This window comes from Musa acuminata, chromosome BXJ3-10, assembly GCF_036884655.1.
Source record: "Musa acuminata AAA Group cultivar baxijiao chromosome BXJ3-10, Cavendish_Baxijiao_AAA, whole genome shotgun sequence".
Classification (NCBI taxonomy): domain Eukaryota; kingdom Viridiplantae; phylum Streptophyta; class Magnoliopsida; order Zingiberales; family Musaceae; genus Musa; species Musa acuminata.
Window position 1 is genome coordinate 5,020,207 of NC_088358.1, and position 18,478 is coordinate 5,038,684.

The 18,478-nt window shown below is 36.6% G+C and overlaps 1 protein-coding gene across 1 annotated transcript in view; it reads left to right on the forward strand.

The window, feature by feature from the left end:
* LOC135651886 (uncharacterized) overlaps positions 1-18,478 on the forward strand; it is a 60,671-nt gene that overhangs the window by 22,244 nt on the left and 19,949 nt on the right. Inside the window, exons 7-16 of the mRNA XM_065172463.1 lie at positions 2,856-2,965; positions 6,870-6,970; positions 8,268-8,360; positions 9,317-9,397; positions 9,570-9,653; positions 9,812-9,880; positions 10,309-10,368; positions 11,155-11,226; positions 14,111-14,218; positions 14,323-14,393. Coding sequence (XP_065028535.1) covers positions 2,856-2,965; positions 6,870-6,970; positions 8,268-8,360; positions 9,317-9,397; positions 9,570-9,653; positions 9,812-9,880; positions 10,309-10,368; positions 11,155-11,226; positions 14,111-14,218; positions 14,323-14,393 — 849 coding nt within the window. The remainder of the gene's footprint in view (positions 1-2,855; positions 2,966-6,869; positions 6,971-8,267; positions 8,361-9,316; positions 9,398-9,569; positions 9,654-9,811; positions 9,881-10,308; positions 10,369-11,154; positions 11,227-14,110; positions 14,219-14,322; positions 14,394-18,478) is intronic.

The window sequence follows — 18,478 nt, forward strand, 5'->3', positions numbered from 1 at the left end:
CGAATTATGACTGATATGGTAAGCATAGACAATGTTTGATACATGGATTTTAATTTTGAATAATATAGCTCGTATCGGGGGGTACATATCGGTTCGTCAGCAAGCTGGTACACGGACCGTTCGCTACTGGGCGGTAGCCTCGATTGCGACTGTTTCCGTTCCTAAATTGGTCGGTGACAGAGAAGAAAGAAGAGGGAGAAAAAAAAGAAAACTTGGAGATTTGGCGTGGTGACGAAGCCTCGGTGACAACGCGGGGAGAAGTGATGTCTTCTCCCAAGCAGAAGAAACCGAGCGAGGCGACGCCTTTCTTTTTTTTTTTTTTTCACGTGGGGAAACCGAGCGATGTTGCCTTTCCCCTTTTTCTTTTTCACGCGGAGGAGAAGGAACCTCCTTCTCCTCACGCGGGCAGAGCCGTTGTTTTTCTTTATTTTATATATATATATATATATATATATATATATATATATATTGAGCGGTATACCAAAATGTACCACTCGATATACTTATACCGTATCGTACCGAACTGAGCTTGAAACTCCGGTACGATACGAAATTACAAACCTTGGTTTGATATACAAGAATTTATCAAATGAGTTCATCTGCATTATTGTTATTAGTTCATTAGGGTTCATTTGTAACATTTTTGTTAGCTCATTAGCAGTGATTTAAAAAGCACTAGGCGCCAAGGTCCAAAAACGCCTGAGGTGCTAGGCGCTCGCCCAGGCGCTTGCCCGAGCGAAGCGAGACGCTAAAATATAAAAATATATAATATAATTAATAAATATAATTATTTAAAATTTTAAATAAAAATATGCTATTAAATTAAGAAAATCTAAGATACAAAATCACAATGTCACATTAACAAAAAGTTTCAAATAAATAAAAATTAATAATATTAAAATCAAAATAATATATTATTAATCTATTAACAGTATTGAAAATTAATCATTTCAAATAAACTTAATAATATTAACAGTATATAGTATACGTATACTTTTAAAAGGAAATGTAAAGGGGTGTTGAGCCTGCTGACTGAGAAAAGAGGAAGCGGCAACGGCGATAGTGGCGAGCGGCGAGCAGCGGGAGGCGCGAGCGGCGACAGCAGCAGCGTTTGCGAGCAGCGACAGCGGCAAGCAGCGGTAGCGGGAGCAGGAGCGGGAGCAGGAGTGGCGAGTAGCGGGAGGCGCGAGCTGCGACAGCGACGAACAGCGGGATCGGGATCGGTAACGGCGAGGGTTAGGGTTCAGTTGTCACTTATATCAGTTTTAATTGGTTCGATTGAACCAACTAACCATCATAGACTGAATCAGGACCGAACTAGACCTAAAATCCTGGTTCGGTCGCTTTGGTTAACCCGGGCACTCGCCCGAAGCGCCTAGCGCCCAGGCTCGAGCGAGCGCCCAGGCGGTGCCTGTTTGAAGCGCGCCGCCTGGGAGATTAGCGAGGCGCTCGGGCCTCATCTCGCCTCGCCCGAGCACCTAGGCGAGCGCCTGAGCGCCTTTTAAAATCGCTGCTCATTAGGATGTTAAGAGATATGCCTTTTAATCCGTATTGCAAAATACACCTTTAATTATTACCTTGTTGGTTTTGCAAGTCTAATAAACCACATAATTGAGTATAATTTAAAATGGGTTGGGCAAATATATTGAAGAATATGGAATAATTAATGGGACATATTTTATCTTAGCAGTAACAGATATTCAAAGTTCAAGAAATTAAATTGCAGTCCGATGGGTACATTTAGCAAGAAACTAAGGCCGAATAATGATCTATTGGCCTTAGTTTTCTTGAGGACTTATGCACATGTACTACTGATCCATAACCAGTCGTTGGAGCAGCCTAATCTTATTTCTTCCAAATTTACTCTTCTGCACATTTGCATAAAGATGAATCTCATGCTATTTGGCACAATGACATGTTGGTTATTCCTGATGTTACTTTGACAAGCTTATATAGTGATTGTTATGTGCTATATCATACTCAGGCTATTAAATATATGTAATAGGAGAAAATTGAAGTGTAAATTTCCAATATAATCAAATGAGTCGGTTGAATTTAATGAATCTTGATATGTTGTTTGTAATTTGATGATGCAAAGCTAGATTGGATTTTGGAAGTTTTTGTGAGAAGCTATGGTAGGCAATATGTATATTGTCTTGAATCAATTAGGACTCGTAGTTTGGATCATGGTTCTTAAGGGGGTCATAGGTGATGACAATTAGGTCTAGCTCAAGTCAAAAATTAGTCTAATTAAGGTTAGATTTAGGAGTCTTGTTTACTTGTTAGGTATTAATTTAGATTTTGGTTGTTCAACGTGTCAGGGGTTTAGATTCAACCTGGGTCTAGCCTATGAATTTGTCACAAGTTTGGTATCGGGGAGATGAGGGATTCAAGAGGGAATCCCATGACAAAGGTTCCTCTGAGGCTTAAGCTACTGTGGATTTAGAGGAATCATGAGTAAAAAGGGTATAACTTCTCAGATAGGATCACAGACACACTTGGGGGGCCTTTTATAGTGAGTTGAGATAATCATTGAATCAAAGTAGGAGTTAGCCTCTGAGATGGTTACATGAAATTATTAACCATTACTGAGCCACAAAGATGATCTTTGAACCTTCAAATGTTATGATTATGATAGAACGACTTATGTTGATGTTTGGAACAAATATAATTGCTCATGCAACATGTTCTAAAGAGCTTATCTACAAAATGCCAAAATATATTGATGCAAGATGTTCTTGGTTTTTGAACAAATATAATTGCTCATTTTCTGTCTCATATTTTGTTAAATATTTTTAAATAAGTAAACGCTTTTTTTTTTGTTCGATTTTTAATGTATGGTTTTTGCAATACAGGTATGGCGAGGAATATGCTTCAAAAAGCATACGTAAATCCTTCCAAAAGGTGAAGAATGCCCAAGAAGCCCATGAAGCTATTAGGCCAACCAGTATCAGGAGGTTACCATGTAATAAATTTCCTTGGATTTAATGTACTTACTGTGTTTATTACTCTAATTTTTATTCAATATAAGTATTTCTCTTTTTTCTTTATCTATAGTTCTTTCCACGTTCATCCTAGGGCAATTTCTACCCATGAAAATGTTGTATATTATAATATATTGGTTCTGCAAGTGTCTAGATACTTTACCTTTAACTAGGTCCAGTGATTTCAATAGGTGCTCGGGCGCTCGCTTAAGCGCTCGGGCGAGGTGAGGTGAGGCTCGAGCGCCTCACTTCATTTCCAAGTGGCATGCTTCAAAGAGGTGCCGCCTAGGTGCTCGCCCGAGCCCAAGCGTTGGGCGCTTCGGGCGAGCGCCCGGGTTAAACCAGGTGACCGAACCAGCGTTTTAGGTCTGGTTCGGTCTCCGATGCTTTAGTTGGTTCAATCGAGCCAACTAAAGCACTGATATCAGCCTTCCTCTCGTGACTTCCCAACCCTAACCCTGCTCGTCGCTCCTGCTCTCATTGCCACTGCTCGTTGCTACCACTGCCGCTGTCACTGTCGTCGCTCCTACTGCTCGTTGCTACCGTTGCCACCGTCGTCGCTCCCGCTGCTCGCTTCTATCGCTGCCGCTGCCACTGCCACTGCCACTGCCACTATCGTTGCTCCCGCTCCCGCTCCCGCTGTCGTTGCTCACTGCTACCAGTCGCTGCTTGCTGCTAGTGATTTAAAAAGCGCTAGGCACCAAAAGACGCCAAGGTCCAAAAACGCTCGAGGCGCTAGGCGCTCGCCTTAGCGAAGCGAGGCACTAAAATATAAAAATATATAATATAATTAATAAATATAATTATTTAAATAAAAAATATGCTATTAAATTAAGAAAATTGGGTACAAAATTATAATAAATAAATAAATAAATCATAATAGTATATTTTTTAAATAAAAAATATACTATTAAATAAATAAAAATTAATAGTATTAAAATTAAAATAATATATTATTAATCTAATAAATAAAAAATACTATTATTAGTATACAGTTAGCAATATACTGTTAATATACTGTTAACAGTATAGTGAGAAGAATGTGAGAAGACCGAGGTTGCTGAGGCAACAGCAGCGGTTGTAGGCGACAGCCGTAGCTGGAGCGGGAGCGGCGAGCGATAGCGGGAGTGGGGCCGGGAGCTATGAGCGGGAGCGACGAGCGACAGCGGGAGCGGCGACAGTAGCGATTGTGGCAGCGGCGAGTAGTGCGACAATTGCGGCGAGCAGCGATAGTGGCAACAACAGTAGAGAGCAGCGACATCGGAGAAGAAATCTCGGTGGCAAAATTACGTGTTAGGGTTGGGGAAGTCGGGGAAATTGCAAGAGGGAGCCTGATATCAGTGATTTAGTTTGTTCGATTGAATCAACTAAAGCACCGGAGACCAACCAGACCTAAAAATCTGGTTTGGTCGCCTGGTTTAACCCAGACGCTTGCCCGAAGCGCCCGGCGCCTGGGCTCGGGCGAGCGCCTAGGCGGTGCCTCTTTGAAGCAAGGCGCTTGGACATGAAGCGAGGCGAGGAGCGCTTAGGCGAGCGCTCGAGCGCCTATTGAAATCACTGCTTGCTGATACCGCTGCCACTGTTGTCGCTTGCCGCTCTCGTTGCTGCTGCTCGCTGCTACCGCCGTCGTTGCGACTGTCGTTGCTCGTCACTCCCACTCCCATTGCTCATTGCTACCGCTCTCGCCGCTCCTGCTCTCATCGCTCCCGCTCCCGCTCCCGCTGTCGTTGCTCTCAGTCAGCAGTCTCGATCTTCCTCTTACTCACACTCTTCTCACTTCGTATATTGTTAACAATATATTAATAGTATACTACTAACTGTATACTAGTAACAATATTTTTATTTATTAGATTAATAATATATTATTTTGATTTTAATATTATTAATTATTATTTATTTGAAATTATTGTTATTGTTTTGAATTTTGAGACTTTTTGTTAATGTGATATTGTAATTTTACAATATTTTCTTAATTTAATATCATATTTTTATTTAAATAAATATATTTATTAATTATATTATATATTTTTATATTTTAGTGCCTCGCTTCACTCGGGCGAGCACCTAGCGCCTTCAGCGTTTTTGGACCTTGGCTCCTTTTGGTGCCTAGCGTTTTTTAAATCACTGATTAGGTCATTTAATAAAGGCTTAGCAACTTGTTGTAATAGAGTCTTGCTGTCCTATGACATTTTGAAACTCAGCCACCTGATGTGAAACTTATTCACACATGTTTATGCATACATTTAGTTATGTAAATTACTTTATATTTCAAAAGTAGACATTTTCCATACACTGATGCATGTCAAACAATTGAGTCTCACCTATAGCGAATGTAGCTACTCCAGTACTACCGAGTCTAAACATCTTAAGCAAATAAATTTAACGCTGTCACTTTACAAGATGGGTAGATTTAATAAGATATCTCTGAGTAAAATAACTAAAAAATTGTTATGGAACTAGTCCAAGATGGTTAAATTGGAGAGGGTGGTTTGAAATTTTTTGTTACCTCCTGTAAAGCAAGGATACATATATATGACATTCTGATATGATAGGATGGAGGAGATGATGCAACATGGATACAATGATAAAAAGTGTCTGTGATGCTGATAGAAAGTTTATATAATAAAGCCTAACATTTAATAGTAATGAGCAGACTATAAAGATACATACCAGGATAAAAAAAAACCAAGTTATTAACTAATAATTTTAGATTATTCTTCTTGAAAGATATTATCTTTAGCAACATGGTACGTCGATAGTTAGAGAAGATAGCAAGATCTTTAATGAGTAAAGTGAAGACCATTTTCAGTTTTGTCTCGAGAAGCCATGATTTTTATGCTCAATACAAACAATTTAACCTATTATGTCTAATTATATATTTATCGTGTTTAAAATCATAGAATCAACATGTACTGAAAACAAAATTCTCCCATCTACCAATGAGGCATCCCTTATATGCATCCAACATATTTAATATTTTCAGTAAGTATTTAAAATTCAAATTCTTCGACTATGTATCTAGCAAATATCCAAGATGCTAAGCAACTGGGAGTATTCATGTTTCATAGGTTACCATCAAATGTGCCTTTGATTTAATGTAAAATCTTATAACAATTATTGTCCTAACAATTTTTTGTAGGTCAAATATACGTTAGTTGTGAAACTAGGAGATCCATAACTATTGCATATATAATGATGTTGAGATAGATGTATGATGGTACTAAAAATGATCTTGAATAGATAGATGATGCTACTGAAAAATATCAAATAAGAGATACTCATACTGTGAACTATCAAGGAGATTAGCGTTGGTTATTAAAATGTGGGACTAACAAGCATGAATACAGGTGCACGATATTGCGATGGCATAATATGGATATGCTATTATTACATCATGGAAAACATGATAGGATATGGCATCAATGCGATACATATTGGCCAAGTTTCTAAGTTCTGTTCATTTATATGCATCAGGACTTAATTTCAAGGAGATGTTACCTGTATAATCTTATGAGTATATTGATTAAATGATAATTTGGACATGACAGCATTGTAGGATCTGAAGCCCAGATCAGACTTTAGCTGTATTTCATTTTTTCTGTGAATACACTTGGAGATATGAAGTCACTGCATCATAATTATATCTCAGTATGTGCATAAAAGCAGAAATTCCAAAATTGCTTAAGACTTGATTATAATTAGCCAGTCTCCTAATTTTTGTAATGCCTTACCTATAGTTAAGTTTATGATTATTGGAGCCCTGTGAAAGTTCTCTATTCCCTTTTTTTCTTTGTTCCTTTCCTCTTCTGACTGATCATTTTCTATGAATTTTGTTAAGGTGCTAAAGCTATACCTACATCAGTTCTAATAATATACTTGTTGCAGCATCTTTAGTTGGAATCCTCGATGGTGATTCTCTAAAGTTATACACTCTTATCTGGAGTCGGACGATGGCTTGCCAAATGGAAGCTGCGACTACTGATATGGTATGGACCTCTTTTTCTGTTACTATTTCCTCAGTTCCATACCTATTTAGGCAGTTATGCATGCATGCTTGTGTGAGTACATGTTGTGCCTTCATATGCCTTTTATTAGAGTTGGACTTGTTATTATTAACTGTCATTGTATTGGATTCCCATGGACACACCAGAAAAATATAAAACTTCAGCATTTTGTGATAATTATCTTTATAAATAATTTCTATACTTGTGCTTCTAATGCTTACTTGGCATCAAAAGAGGTGTTTAGAAAGATCTATGGGAAGAGGACCTATAAAATTTTTGGAGAGCTCATCCATTTTATGACTTCTTGATGCCTTTCTTGATAATTGATATGAACATGAATGGTCCTATTGGTAAAGATGTCAAATTATGTCCTGCACATGGTGAAGTAGCTGATTTTTACTAAAGATGAAAGGTCTCTTATGGTATCTGATTTGTTATCTTTGTTTTAATATTATTAAAGGTGTCAAGTTATAAACAAGAAGAATCTCTCCTGCTTGGTTTAACTTTGCTAATAGTAGATATTTCCCTCCCTCCTTTCAACAGTGAGATTTATTTGATGCAAGCAATAAATAACCCCTCATTGATGCAAGCAGAGAACCCTGTCAGTTGTATTAGTAAGCGTCTAGAGCTTATATTGGTGGACTTCCATTTTGTAGTGCAATGATGGACCTTTATGTGTGTCTTGTCACTTGTTAATTCCATTTCTTTTCAGAATTTTTTGAAAGGAAGTCACTGAAGGAAGAGAATAATTAAGTGGGAAGAAAACAGTTCAAAGAGAAACAGAGGTTTCATTAAGAATATATCAATTGTGATCACTTTATTTCATCAAGATAGCTAGCCTTTAGATTAACATGATTCTTTATTCTCTAGTAACAAAACATTTTTTAAAAATAATTGTCTTGAAATTCCCGGAAATTCTTCCTAAACATGTTGCCTTCCATAACCTGAATCCTAATGGACTCTTCTAAACCAAACTGTTGAACAAAATATGAGGATGAAGTTCACCTCAGAATTAAAGAAAATAAGAGATCCTGATCTAAAATTCTTTGAATCAATGTTGCTGCTTCTTCAACTTAAAATTGGACTGAAACATGGATGACCTGTCTACAGTCTTCTCAAAGTGCAACTTGTACAGAGTTTGTTCTTTGTGAGTTATTTGCATGTATATATATTCAAATCCTATATATTTTCCATAAACTCTTAACCCCATCTCATCCATTGTATGTCTCAAGAATTTGCTCAATGTTACATGACATATTGTGGAATGGCACCCATGTAGATTCAAGCTGATATTGAGAATTCTCAAGGAGACATGATCTTCCGATCAGTTGGTTCACGACTTGCATTCCTTGGATATCAAGCAGTTTATGAGGTTTGTCCTTCATACTTGCTTTAGTATTTTCACTAGACAAAATACCATGATACTTTCTATGTACATTCTTTTGTTTTTCTTCTGAAGGAAACATGATAATGGAGTTCAATGCCTTGTGCCAAGTGCATATCTCAGATAGCTTTTTATTGATGTGCAGCATGTCGTGCTGTGCATACATTAGCTTGCAATAGCCCATGTACTTTATCATTATCTTTTATATATTTATATAATTATTTTGATATAAACTGGATGGACTGACATGCCTCAAGCAGAGAACATCTGCATCTAAGCTTGAAACATCATATATTGCCAGCAATTTCTGCTGTGCTGCTGAGGCTGGTGTAATGTTGCCACTATGGTTTCCAAAACAAGTGCTACTGTTCATATGTGATTAGGTCAAAATTTGCCATTTCTTGGTACGGGGTCTATCAATACCTTTTGGCACGGCACAGTTTGTGCCAGTCAGTACAGGTTACAAATTGACCTCATCATAATACATTGGCACTTCCAGCTTGGTTTGGCATGATGCATGCCGATATTTCTGGCACTGGTCTGGCGTGTTGCATGCCTATACTTCTTTGGGATGACACATTCTGGTCTGTGCCGACAAGTGTTGATCATTATGGTACAGAGTATTTATGCATAGTGTAGTTAGTAACTTTTCTGCACTGTTCATGCCAGGAAGCTAAAAAGCAGTACAGTAAACTTCTCAACGATATTTCATCTTTAATAGAGAAATTACTATGTATATAACATGCTTATCATTTTCTTGTAATCTAATCTAAGAAAAATGATGGAAATGCAACTTCAACATCTGAGTTATAGAGAATTTGAAAGTTCGGACAATTCTTGCTAATAATATATGTAGTTTTGAATTTATCAGAATATTCTGAGTGGTCTTTGTACTTGCTTTGGTTCACTTTGTCAAAGAGAATGTTGAACATTTGTGAAATCAGGACAAGGAGGCACAACTTAATGAAAATAACAAGGAAGAGGATAAAACTGAGGCATCTTTTGAGGCTTTCCGCAAATTAAAGGTATCTTCACTGTCTTTTATTCTTAGTGGTTATCTGCATTAGTTGCCAAGAGTTTGAAAGATGACGAAATATGATAGTAGATTGTTGTTTGAATATCCATTCTTGTTCATTTCTTTAATGCTTTAAATAATCCAATTGATTGATGATATTGAATTATGTTTTCATTTCATAGGTCAAGGACTCTTTAGATTTGGTTAAGGTGCACCTACTTCAGCATTACACTAAACCACCACCACGTTACTCTGAAGGAGCACTGGTTAGTGATGTCCAGTACAAGATTGAGTTTATACTGGTCGCCTTCTCTTATTTATTAGGATCTTCATCTATTTTTTAGTGCTCAAGTATGAAGTTCTCTGCAAATTACAAAGTTGTCTTTTCTTTCTTAGTCTTTTAATTGTTTATACTCTTTTGAAGGTTAAAAAGCTAGAAGAACTTGGAATTGGAAGGCCATCAACTTATGCATCCATAATGAAAGTGTTGCAGGTACTCATTAAATTGCATTATATAGACTGTTCTATAGGGCATGAACATTTTGGTCATGTTTCCTACTGAAATAAGTAGCAGCTTCTACTATCTGAAACAAATGCTTACAAGAGGCTATACATTCAGCTTCTTAACAGAATGTAGGTTTTAGAATACTAAACCCTATACCAGTTTGTGTTCCCATTGTATAAGTGTAGAAGCTGTTGCAAGATTTACAAAGGCTAGCATGTGTAGAGTACAGGGAGCAAGTTTGTAGTAAATGAATTCACACATTGTCTCCTAATATCATCTGGTTATGTATTAGCTTCTAAGCAACATTACCTTCAAGATTATATTGATGAAATTGATTTATATCATCTGTTAATTGTTATCACTGTCACCTGTTGTTTTATATCCAAAAGTTGATCAGCCAAATTGCTTGTGTTCAGGATAGAAACTACATCTCAATGAAAAGTCGGATTCTTTATCCAGAATTTCGTGGTCGCATGGTATGGTATTACTTTTTAATCTTTGTCACATGGTTTTCTTAATGTAAACTATAGAAAGTTGCAATTTGCTATATCTCAAGGATAGGGATACTACTTTGATGTTATTTTCCCTGTAGCATGCTAGATGCTGTCATCAATGGCAGTCTCTCTATTATTGTGATCCATTATAACAGTTCTGTTGAAGGTGGTCTAGGCACTCCACTAGCTACCCAAAGAGGTGATGAACTGCTAGTTGCATTTTTAAATTTCTAGTTGACTATGCAAGTTATTAATTCCAGGCAAATAAGAGTAAGGGAAGGAAAACTTGTGGTCACCAGGAGGTAAAACTTGTCCCCTGTCATGTTTTGGATCCGTGGCTGCTCAAAGGAACAACAAGGGAAACTCACTAGAACAGTGGGGGAGGGTCACCGGGAGGAGAGATTGTGGTCAACCAAATGTAGGCAACAAGATAGCACAAATAGAGGACGTGCATTGTAGCTTTTGTAAGTTGGTTGGACAGAGGGGATGTCAGGTCTTTTAAGTGGGAAACTAGTCGAGTTGGTCGGAACATTCAACAATACATGTTGAAACTGATTGCATTTGTTCAGTTCATCTATTTATAGAAAAATATGTTCCTGCATGGTAGGACACACTCTTGGATGCTACAAATCCCTTCTAAATAAACTTGTTTAAAAACAGTCCCTCTGCACATTGTAAGCCTTTTGGTCAGTTATTTTGACTTTCTTAACTTCTTTTCTTCTAGATCTAACAAAAATTTGATTGGTGCATTTTCTGATGTTATTTTAGGTGTCAGCATTTCTTTCCCATCATTTCTCAGAGGTTGCTGATTACAGTTTTACAGCTGACATGGAGAATGAGGTACTTATTGCTTATGCTATCAAACATTGTTGCTTTCATTGTCTGTCATCGATTTGGCAATAAATGCACATTGGAAAAGCACAATCAGTTTGTCAGAGGTCTTGTTATATATCAAAAAACTGGTATAGCTATTATTGGTTGTGGTTCTTAATTGTTTGATAGAAGTCATAATTTTCATTGATTGCACAATTATATTTTGCATATTCTCATCTTGTTTGACTGTTTCTTGTTCTTTGGTTTCTTTTTTTTTTTGGTATAATAATCTTCAAGCACACACAAACCACATAATTTTTTCGTGTCTGCATGCAGGCCTGGTGACAAAAACTGTCACCTAAGTAGTAAAGAATACATTTTTGGTAAATGTCATAGAAAGTTTTCATGGGGGCCTGATTATCATAGATATATGTAGCAGTTCCTGATATGCTTTATTTGCAGCTGAAACTCAGTGGCTAAGCCTCTTGTACTTTATAGGAACAGAATTCTTAGATGCTTTGAATTTCATTCTTCAACTAAAAGTACATCATGAAATTACCTTAAAGTGGTAGCCTACAGTCAAGTAGTTTATGAAGGATTCCAAGAAGGTAAATTTGGTAATTTCCTTGATGATCTTCTTTTAATAAAGCATGCATTTTTCTATCAAATTCCACAAAGAATGAAAGCATTCATTAAAGGCACTGATGGAATGTCCTTGTGTTGTTTTTCTTATAGTGCTTCCATGTAGATCCCTTCCAATTTCTGGACGCTTATAGTGGTTTGGTTGAATAAAGTTATCAATAGAAAGCAATCAGTATTCCGTGAAAATTTTTATTTATTTTCCAGTCATGTACAGTCTGGATGACCTGGGATTCGTGTCTTGTTATCTCTTTAACTTCTTGAGCCTGCAGATGGTTGTTGATTATTAAATTATAATTTTTTTTCCAAGATGAATGATGTCCATGTCCTCACTCTTTATATGAGGTTAAAGTGGAATTTGTCTCCTTTTGCAAATCTGTGAGAGGCTGATTATCAATTGCAAACTCTGCTAAAGCCTAGTGTGTAGGTTTCTGAAGTTAATTGTGCTCTATAAGTTACGTCTAAGCTTATTGATAGTTTAAGAACTATAATTTTATGCTAAACCTGGTGTAGTACAAGATAATGAAGGCACCTTGCTGGTTGCCTTCTGCAATATATATTTGTTTTGACCATTTTAAGCTGTCGATGACCCCGAACAATTCTGGATACCAGTTTGGCTATGGACTGGCATAGGTTCCGATATCTGGAACTGCAATCCTTAGTACAACTAGTCTGTTATCAGTGCTAGATAGACAAATTGGGTCTTCTCGTTTGGTGATGATTAAATGTTTTTTTATTTTGACATTCATTACCTCTTGAAGTTGATGTAGACTTAAAGGTTCTCAGTGTACAGTACCTTAGAACAGAATAAAAGAAAACAAGTATATCTTAATGCAAGTGCTTCTACTACTTTTAAAAGGCAATGTAAAGGATTGAAGGCAGAAATGTTTGTGACAACTCACCATTCTGCTATAGGCAGCTTGAGCAGGTTTTTGGGTGTAGCTTCAGTACTGTCAGGTATATAGAAGTTGTCTTCTAAAATCATGAGTTCTCTCTCTTAGAAATTGAGCTAAAATTGGCTACAATTTGTAGGTCGCAACTTGGAGTTTTCTCTTTTTTACTTCTCTCTTTTTTTAACAACTTCTAACATCATGCAGTAGGTTGCAATTGGCTACAAATTGTTCGAGATGAAGGGAGCAAGAGATTACCATGCCATCTATTACAAGTCAATATAGGTCAAGATATATTATGTCAAATAGGTATTGGCTTGCACAATGCTGGCCTGTGCCGATGTATATGTATGTCAATTTTTGGTCTATGCCAACACTTGCTTCTCACCCAAAAGCTATTGGCATTCTCCTGTGCCATGAAATGACAACACTGACTGAAACTGGCTTAACTCATCAGTAATTGGTGTGGATTTGACTTGATTGTTGTGGTTAACAGTTGATCATGATTACCCATAATTAAGGTTTTTTTTTTTTGCAAAAAGGCAAGAATTGTATTGATAAAAAAGGAGATATAATACAGTTTAACACAGACAAGTTCCATTACTTCAAATTGTAGGGAACAAAAGGAACACCCCAAGGCCTACATAATTAAGGATTTTGTGATAGATCCAATTGATTTTTATGAGATTGGCAGGCCTAGATTGGGATCCAGTCAATCAGTCAGACCAGGAGTTTTCTTGATGATGGTGCCTTCTTTTAGTTGGACATTTGGTCATTACTGCTCTCACTTTAATGCCAAGTGTACTTTGTAAAGTATATGCTTATGGCATTACCAACTTCTGTAGCTAGTAGTTGATGACAAATGCGAAAAGATTAAAGAGTAATGTTTACTCATTAGAAGGTTTTGAGCAACATAGTAATACATGTCCCATTTAATGCTTTATGGATTCATTTGAAGATCTTCAATGCCACAAAACATAGTTCTCTTTTCTGCTAAGCTAGTGAAAGCTAATCTTTATCCTCTGATTGAAATTACTGTTGAGAACTTCTGTAAATGCTTTTCGCAAGATTTATATTTATATGATGATGATCTCTTCTATGCATGTTCAGGGTTTGTGTGTTTATTGTTTGAGTCACTAAGATATCTGATTTAGTGAATATTCAAATGTTTGCCAGGAATGACATATATAGTATGGGCAGTTTCATATTTATGTATACTAGTTATGGTAGAAAATAGCCTTAAATATGATATGTATATTTGTTTGCAAAGGGTAGTTATGAGATGTATATATAGCTGATTTTTACATGACTATTTACTTTGGACTCATGTAGTGTTGGCTATTTTTGTTGATTGCACTCTATCATTTTTTACCTTTGATCAGCTAGATAATGTATGTGCTGGAACTACCGAATGGAAAGGGCTTTTGAAAGATTATTGGTCACGATTTAGTAAGTACTGTGACCTTGCAGGCAAATGTGATACTCGTCAGGTAGTTTACCAATGTACTTATTCTTTATTTTTTTTAACGTTTACAGTAAGCAACCTGATTCTTTTTTGTTAGTTTTAAGGAAAGACTGCTTATTCATTTTGCAGGTAGAGAAAATGTTGGAGGAAACATTTGGACACATATTGTTTGCTTCACTAAGGAGCAGAGAGTGTCCTAGGTATTGCCAACTATTAGCTATTTGATTTTGACTAAGATTTGGAATTTGATATTTATCTGTGGTGAAGTTACATAACTACCCTTATAGTGATTGACCTTCAATTGTTTTTCTCAAGATCCACACAATTTGTCTAAATTCTGAGTTATTATTTATTTTGATGGTGCTCTTGTTATCATGGAACTCCATTTCACCCAGACCAATACCTGTACGGGTATGTCGATGTTATTAAAAGAAAATTTTAAAAGGTCAAAATTGGGGCTCACGATCGCAAGCCCTCTTCTTAGTGGACCATTGTTGTCATCCACCATTGTGAAAGTTTGAAACCTCCCCTCATCTCGATGTCATCTGCCGACCTTGCTGCCCTCATGTGGCCTTGGTGTGCTTCCTCCACTTCTTCCTTCCTCTTCCTTGTTCCTTTGCTTTTTCCCTTCTCTTCTTCCTCCACCATATATTCCTTCCTCTAATATTTCTTCTTCTTCCTCTTCCAATCTTCAGTGTGTACATGTGTACCATCTGTCTATATGCCAATACCGATTGACATGTTTGGCTAGGGACCGGTATGGTGCCCTGGTACGAGATTGAGTCCTTGCTTGTTATTACCTCTGTATGCTTTAAACCTCACTGAAAACTAATTTATCATCTTCAGTTTTGCATTTTGACATTGTTACACACAACAACTAATTGTAGTGTTAAATTGGCAAAATCATTCTGCAATTTATCTATGCTAAATCTTCATGCATAGGCCAATGATGAATGCAATTGTTGGGATCCCTCTACCCTCTTGGAACCATAACCAAATTCCTTGGAGGTCATATTGATATCAAACATATGACAAATATGTTATTGTATACAAATTAATATGTTTTTCGAATTTAAAAGGTTTTGCATAAAGTACATAAAACATAAAGAGGTATATGAACACAGGAGAATATAATTTTTCTCATTAGTTAATCTTTTTTGTATGCAAAGGAAGACTTATATAGGCTTATTACAACCTGTACAATTAAGGAAATTAATTCTATACAATATTTTATTCTAATTTATTTCCTATAATATGAGTTGATTTGATACTGATTGAGTGGTCCAAAATAGGGGATAGATTCCCTTAATTATGGGATTATAAAATCTCTTAATTATGGGATTCAAAATCCTTTAATCATGGGATTTTCAACACTCCCCCTCAAGTTGGCTCAAAGATGTCAATCATTCTCAGCTTGCTCGTTAGATCCTCATTAAAAGATTTTTTAAGCCCTTTGGTAAGAATATTTGTTAGTTGCTTCTCTATAGGAATATAGGGCATGTAGACAATTCCTTCTTCAAGTTTCTCCTTTATGAAATGTCGATATACTTCAACATGCTTTGAACAATCATGGTGGTGTACTGGATTATGAACAATGTTAATAATAGCCTTATTGTCACAGTATAGTCTCATAGGAGTTTCAGTGGGTATTTGTAATTCTTTTAGAAGCATTTTTAGCCATATTCACAAATACCTTGTGCTACCACTTTGAACTTTGCTTCACCACTGCTTTTAGCAACCATGATTCATCGTACTGGTTCGTACCGGTGTATTGATCGACCGCCGGTACAATACATATCGATGTACCAACACACAATACGATAGGGTATCTTAACAGACTAGTATATGCTGCCCATGCCGACCTCTTGTTGGATCAGTATGTACCGCTCGTACCAAGCGGTATGTTACGGTATGACGATCCTTGTTGGCAACAACTATCTACTTCTTGCTCCTCCAAGTCACCACATTACCTCCAACAAATGTACCATATCTTAAAGTTGATCTTCTATCACTTATTGATCCTGCCCAATCGGCATCAGTGAAAGCCTCAATTCTCATATGATTGTCCTTTTCGAATAATAATCCTTTGCTTGGAGTCCTTTTCAGATATCTAAAGATCCTATATACTGTCTCTAAATGTTCTTCATAGGGTGAGTGCATAAATTGACTCACTACACACTGCAAATGCCAAGTCTGAGCGGGTATGAGATAAGTAAATCAACTTACCTATCAGTCTATGATATTTGATTGCATTTACCATGGCTCTTTGAGAAGGATATCCCAATTTTTGATTGAGTTCTATTGGAGTGTCCATAGGTTTACAACCAACTAACCAAGCATCCCTATTTCTTTTAGAAGGTCTAGGGTGTATTTCCTTTGTGAAACAAATATCTCATTCTTTGATCTCGCTATTTCAATCCCAAAGAAATATTTTAAATGGCCAAGATCTTTAATTTCGAGCTCTTTGGCTAGAATATGCTTCAATTTTTCTCCAATTCTAAGACATCATTGCCTGTTAGGATAATATCATCCATATAAACCATAAGAATAGCAATATCTCCGTTATTTGAGTGTTTATAGAATATTGTATGGTTCAAGTGACTTTGAGTGTAACCATAGCTACAAACTGACATTGTGAACCTCTGAAACCATGCATGTTGGAATTGCTTGAGATCATAAAGAGATCTTCTCAACTTGCACACCTTATTTGAGCCATACAAATTCTCAAAGCTAGGTGGTAGATCCATGTTTACTTCTTCCCCCATTTCTCCATTGAGAAAAATATTTTTCACATCTAATTGATGTAAAGGTCATTCAAAATTAGTTGTAAGAGATAACAATACTCGAATAGTATTTAGTTTTGCAAGTAGAGCAAATATTTCTTGGTAGTCAATACCATATATTTGAGTAAATCCTTTTGCAACCAATTTGGTTTTGTATCTTTCAATATAATCATCTACTTTATATTTAACAATAAACATCCATTTGTATCCCACTGGATTCTTCCCCTTTGTCAGATGCACCACACTCCAAGTATCATTCTTTTGAAGAGCTCTCATCTCCTCCATAATTGCCTCTCTTCATTCTGGAATTAATAAAGCATCTTGTATATTTTTTGGAATTTCTAAATTAGACAAGTGCATTGTAAAAGCTTTAAAGGCTGGATACAATCTATGATAGGGCACATATTTAGATATAGGATGTATCATACAAGATCTAATTCCTATTCTAATGGCAATAGAAACATCAAGATCAGAGGAAGGAATAGAGTTACCCATGTCTATGTCTGGATTTGCTGTCAGTTCAGACTCTTGGCAACAAGGTTCGCAATACCGTACCGTACCGGTATTTTCACTTGAGCGCGGTACCGGTACGGTACGGTATACCGAGCGGTACACCCAGGTGTGCCGAGTATTGTAATGCTACAGTACAGTGCTACAGTACTACAGTGCACTCGGACCGGTAACAGGCGGTCCATGTACCGACAACCTGTCGGACTGGTATGTACCGCCTGTACTGGGCGGTACGGTTTGGTACGGCAGACCCTGCTTGGCAGTACTCAAGAGGGTGAACATTGACCTTTTTCAGATTTCGTTGTCTTAAATACATACAAAACTCAGCTGTCTTAAATACATACAAAACTCACAGTGATATCTCTCCCTGAACTAGACTGTCCAATAGCATATTGTGGCGATGGAGATTTGGGGTGTGGTGTTAGAGATTTGGATTCACGAGTATTAATAGGACTAGTTAGTTGTTGGCTAGGTAGGTTTGATAGAGTAAAAATAGGAGATGAACTAACAAGGAAATAGGGTTTAGTAGAGAGTTCCTAAAAACAATCTTCTTAGGTAGAATTCTCTCCCTGAAGATGAATTCTTTTGGAAATATGTTTGGTTTTCAAATTAGGTGACATCTATAGTGACAAATATATTTTTCAATATAGGATCATAACATTTGTAACCTTTTTGAGTCGAGGAATAGCTAATGAACACATACTTTAATGCACGAGGTTCAAGTTTACTTTGATGATGGTTATGAAAATGGATAAAAGCAATGCACCCAAATATATTTGGTGTAAGAGAGTTAAACAATTCCACATATGGATAAATGGAAGATAAACGATCAAGAAGTGTTTGAAAAATAAATATTCTGGTAGGCATTTGATTAATCAAATATAAAACAGTAAGAATTACATCTTCCCAAAGATATTTAGGAACATAAGTGGTAAATAAAAAAGAGCATGCTACTTCAAGTAGGTGTCTATTTTTTCGTTTTGCAATATCAT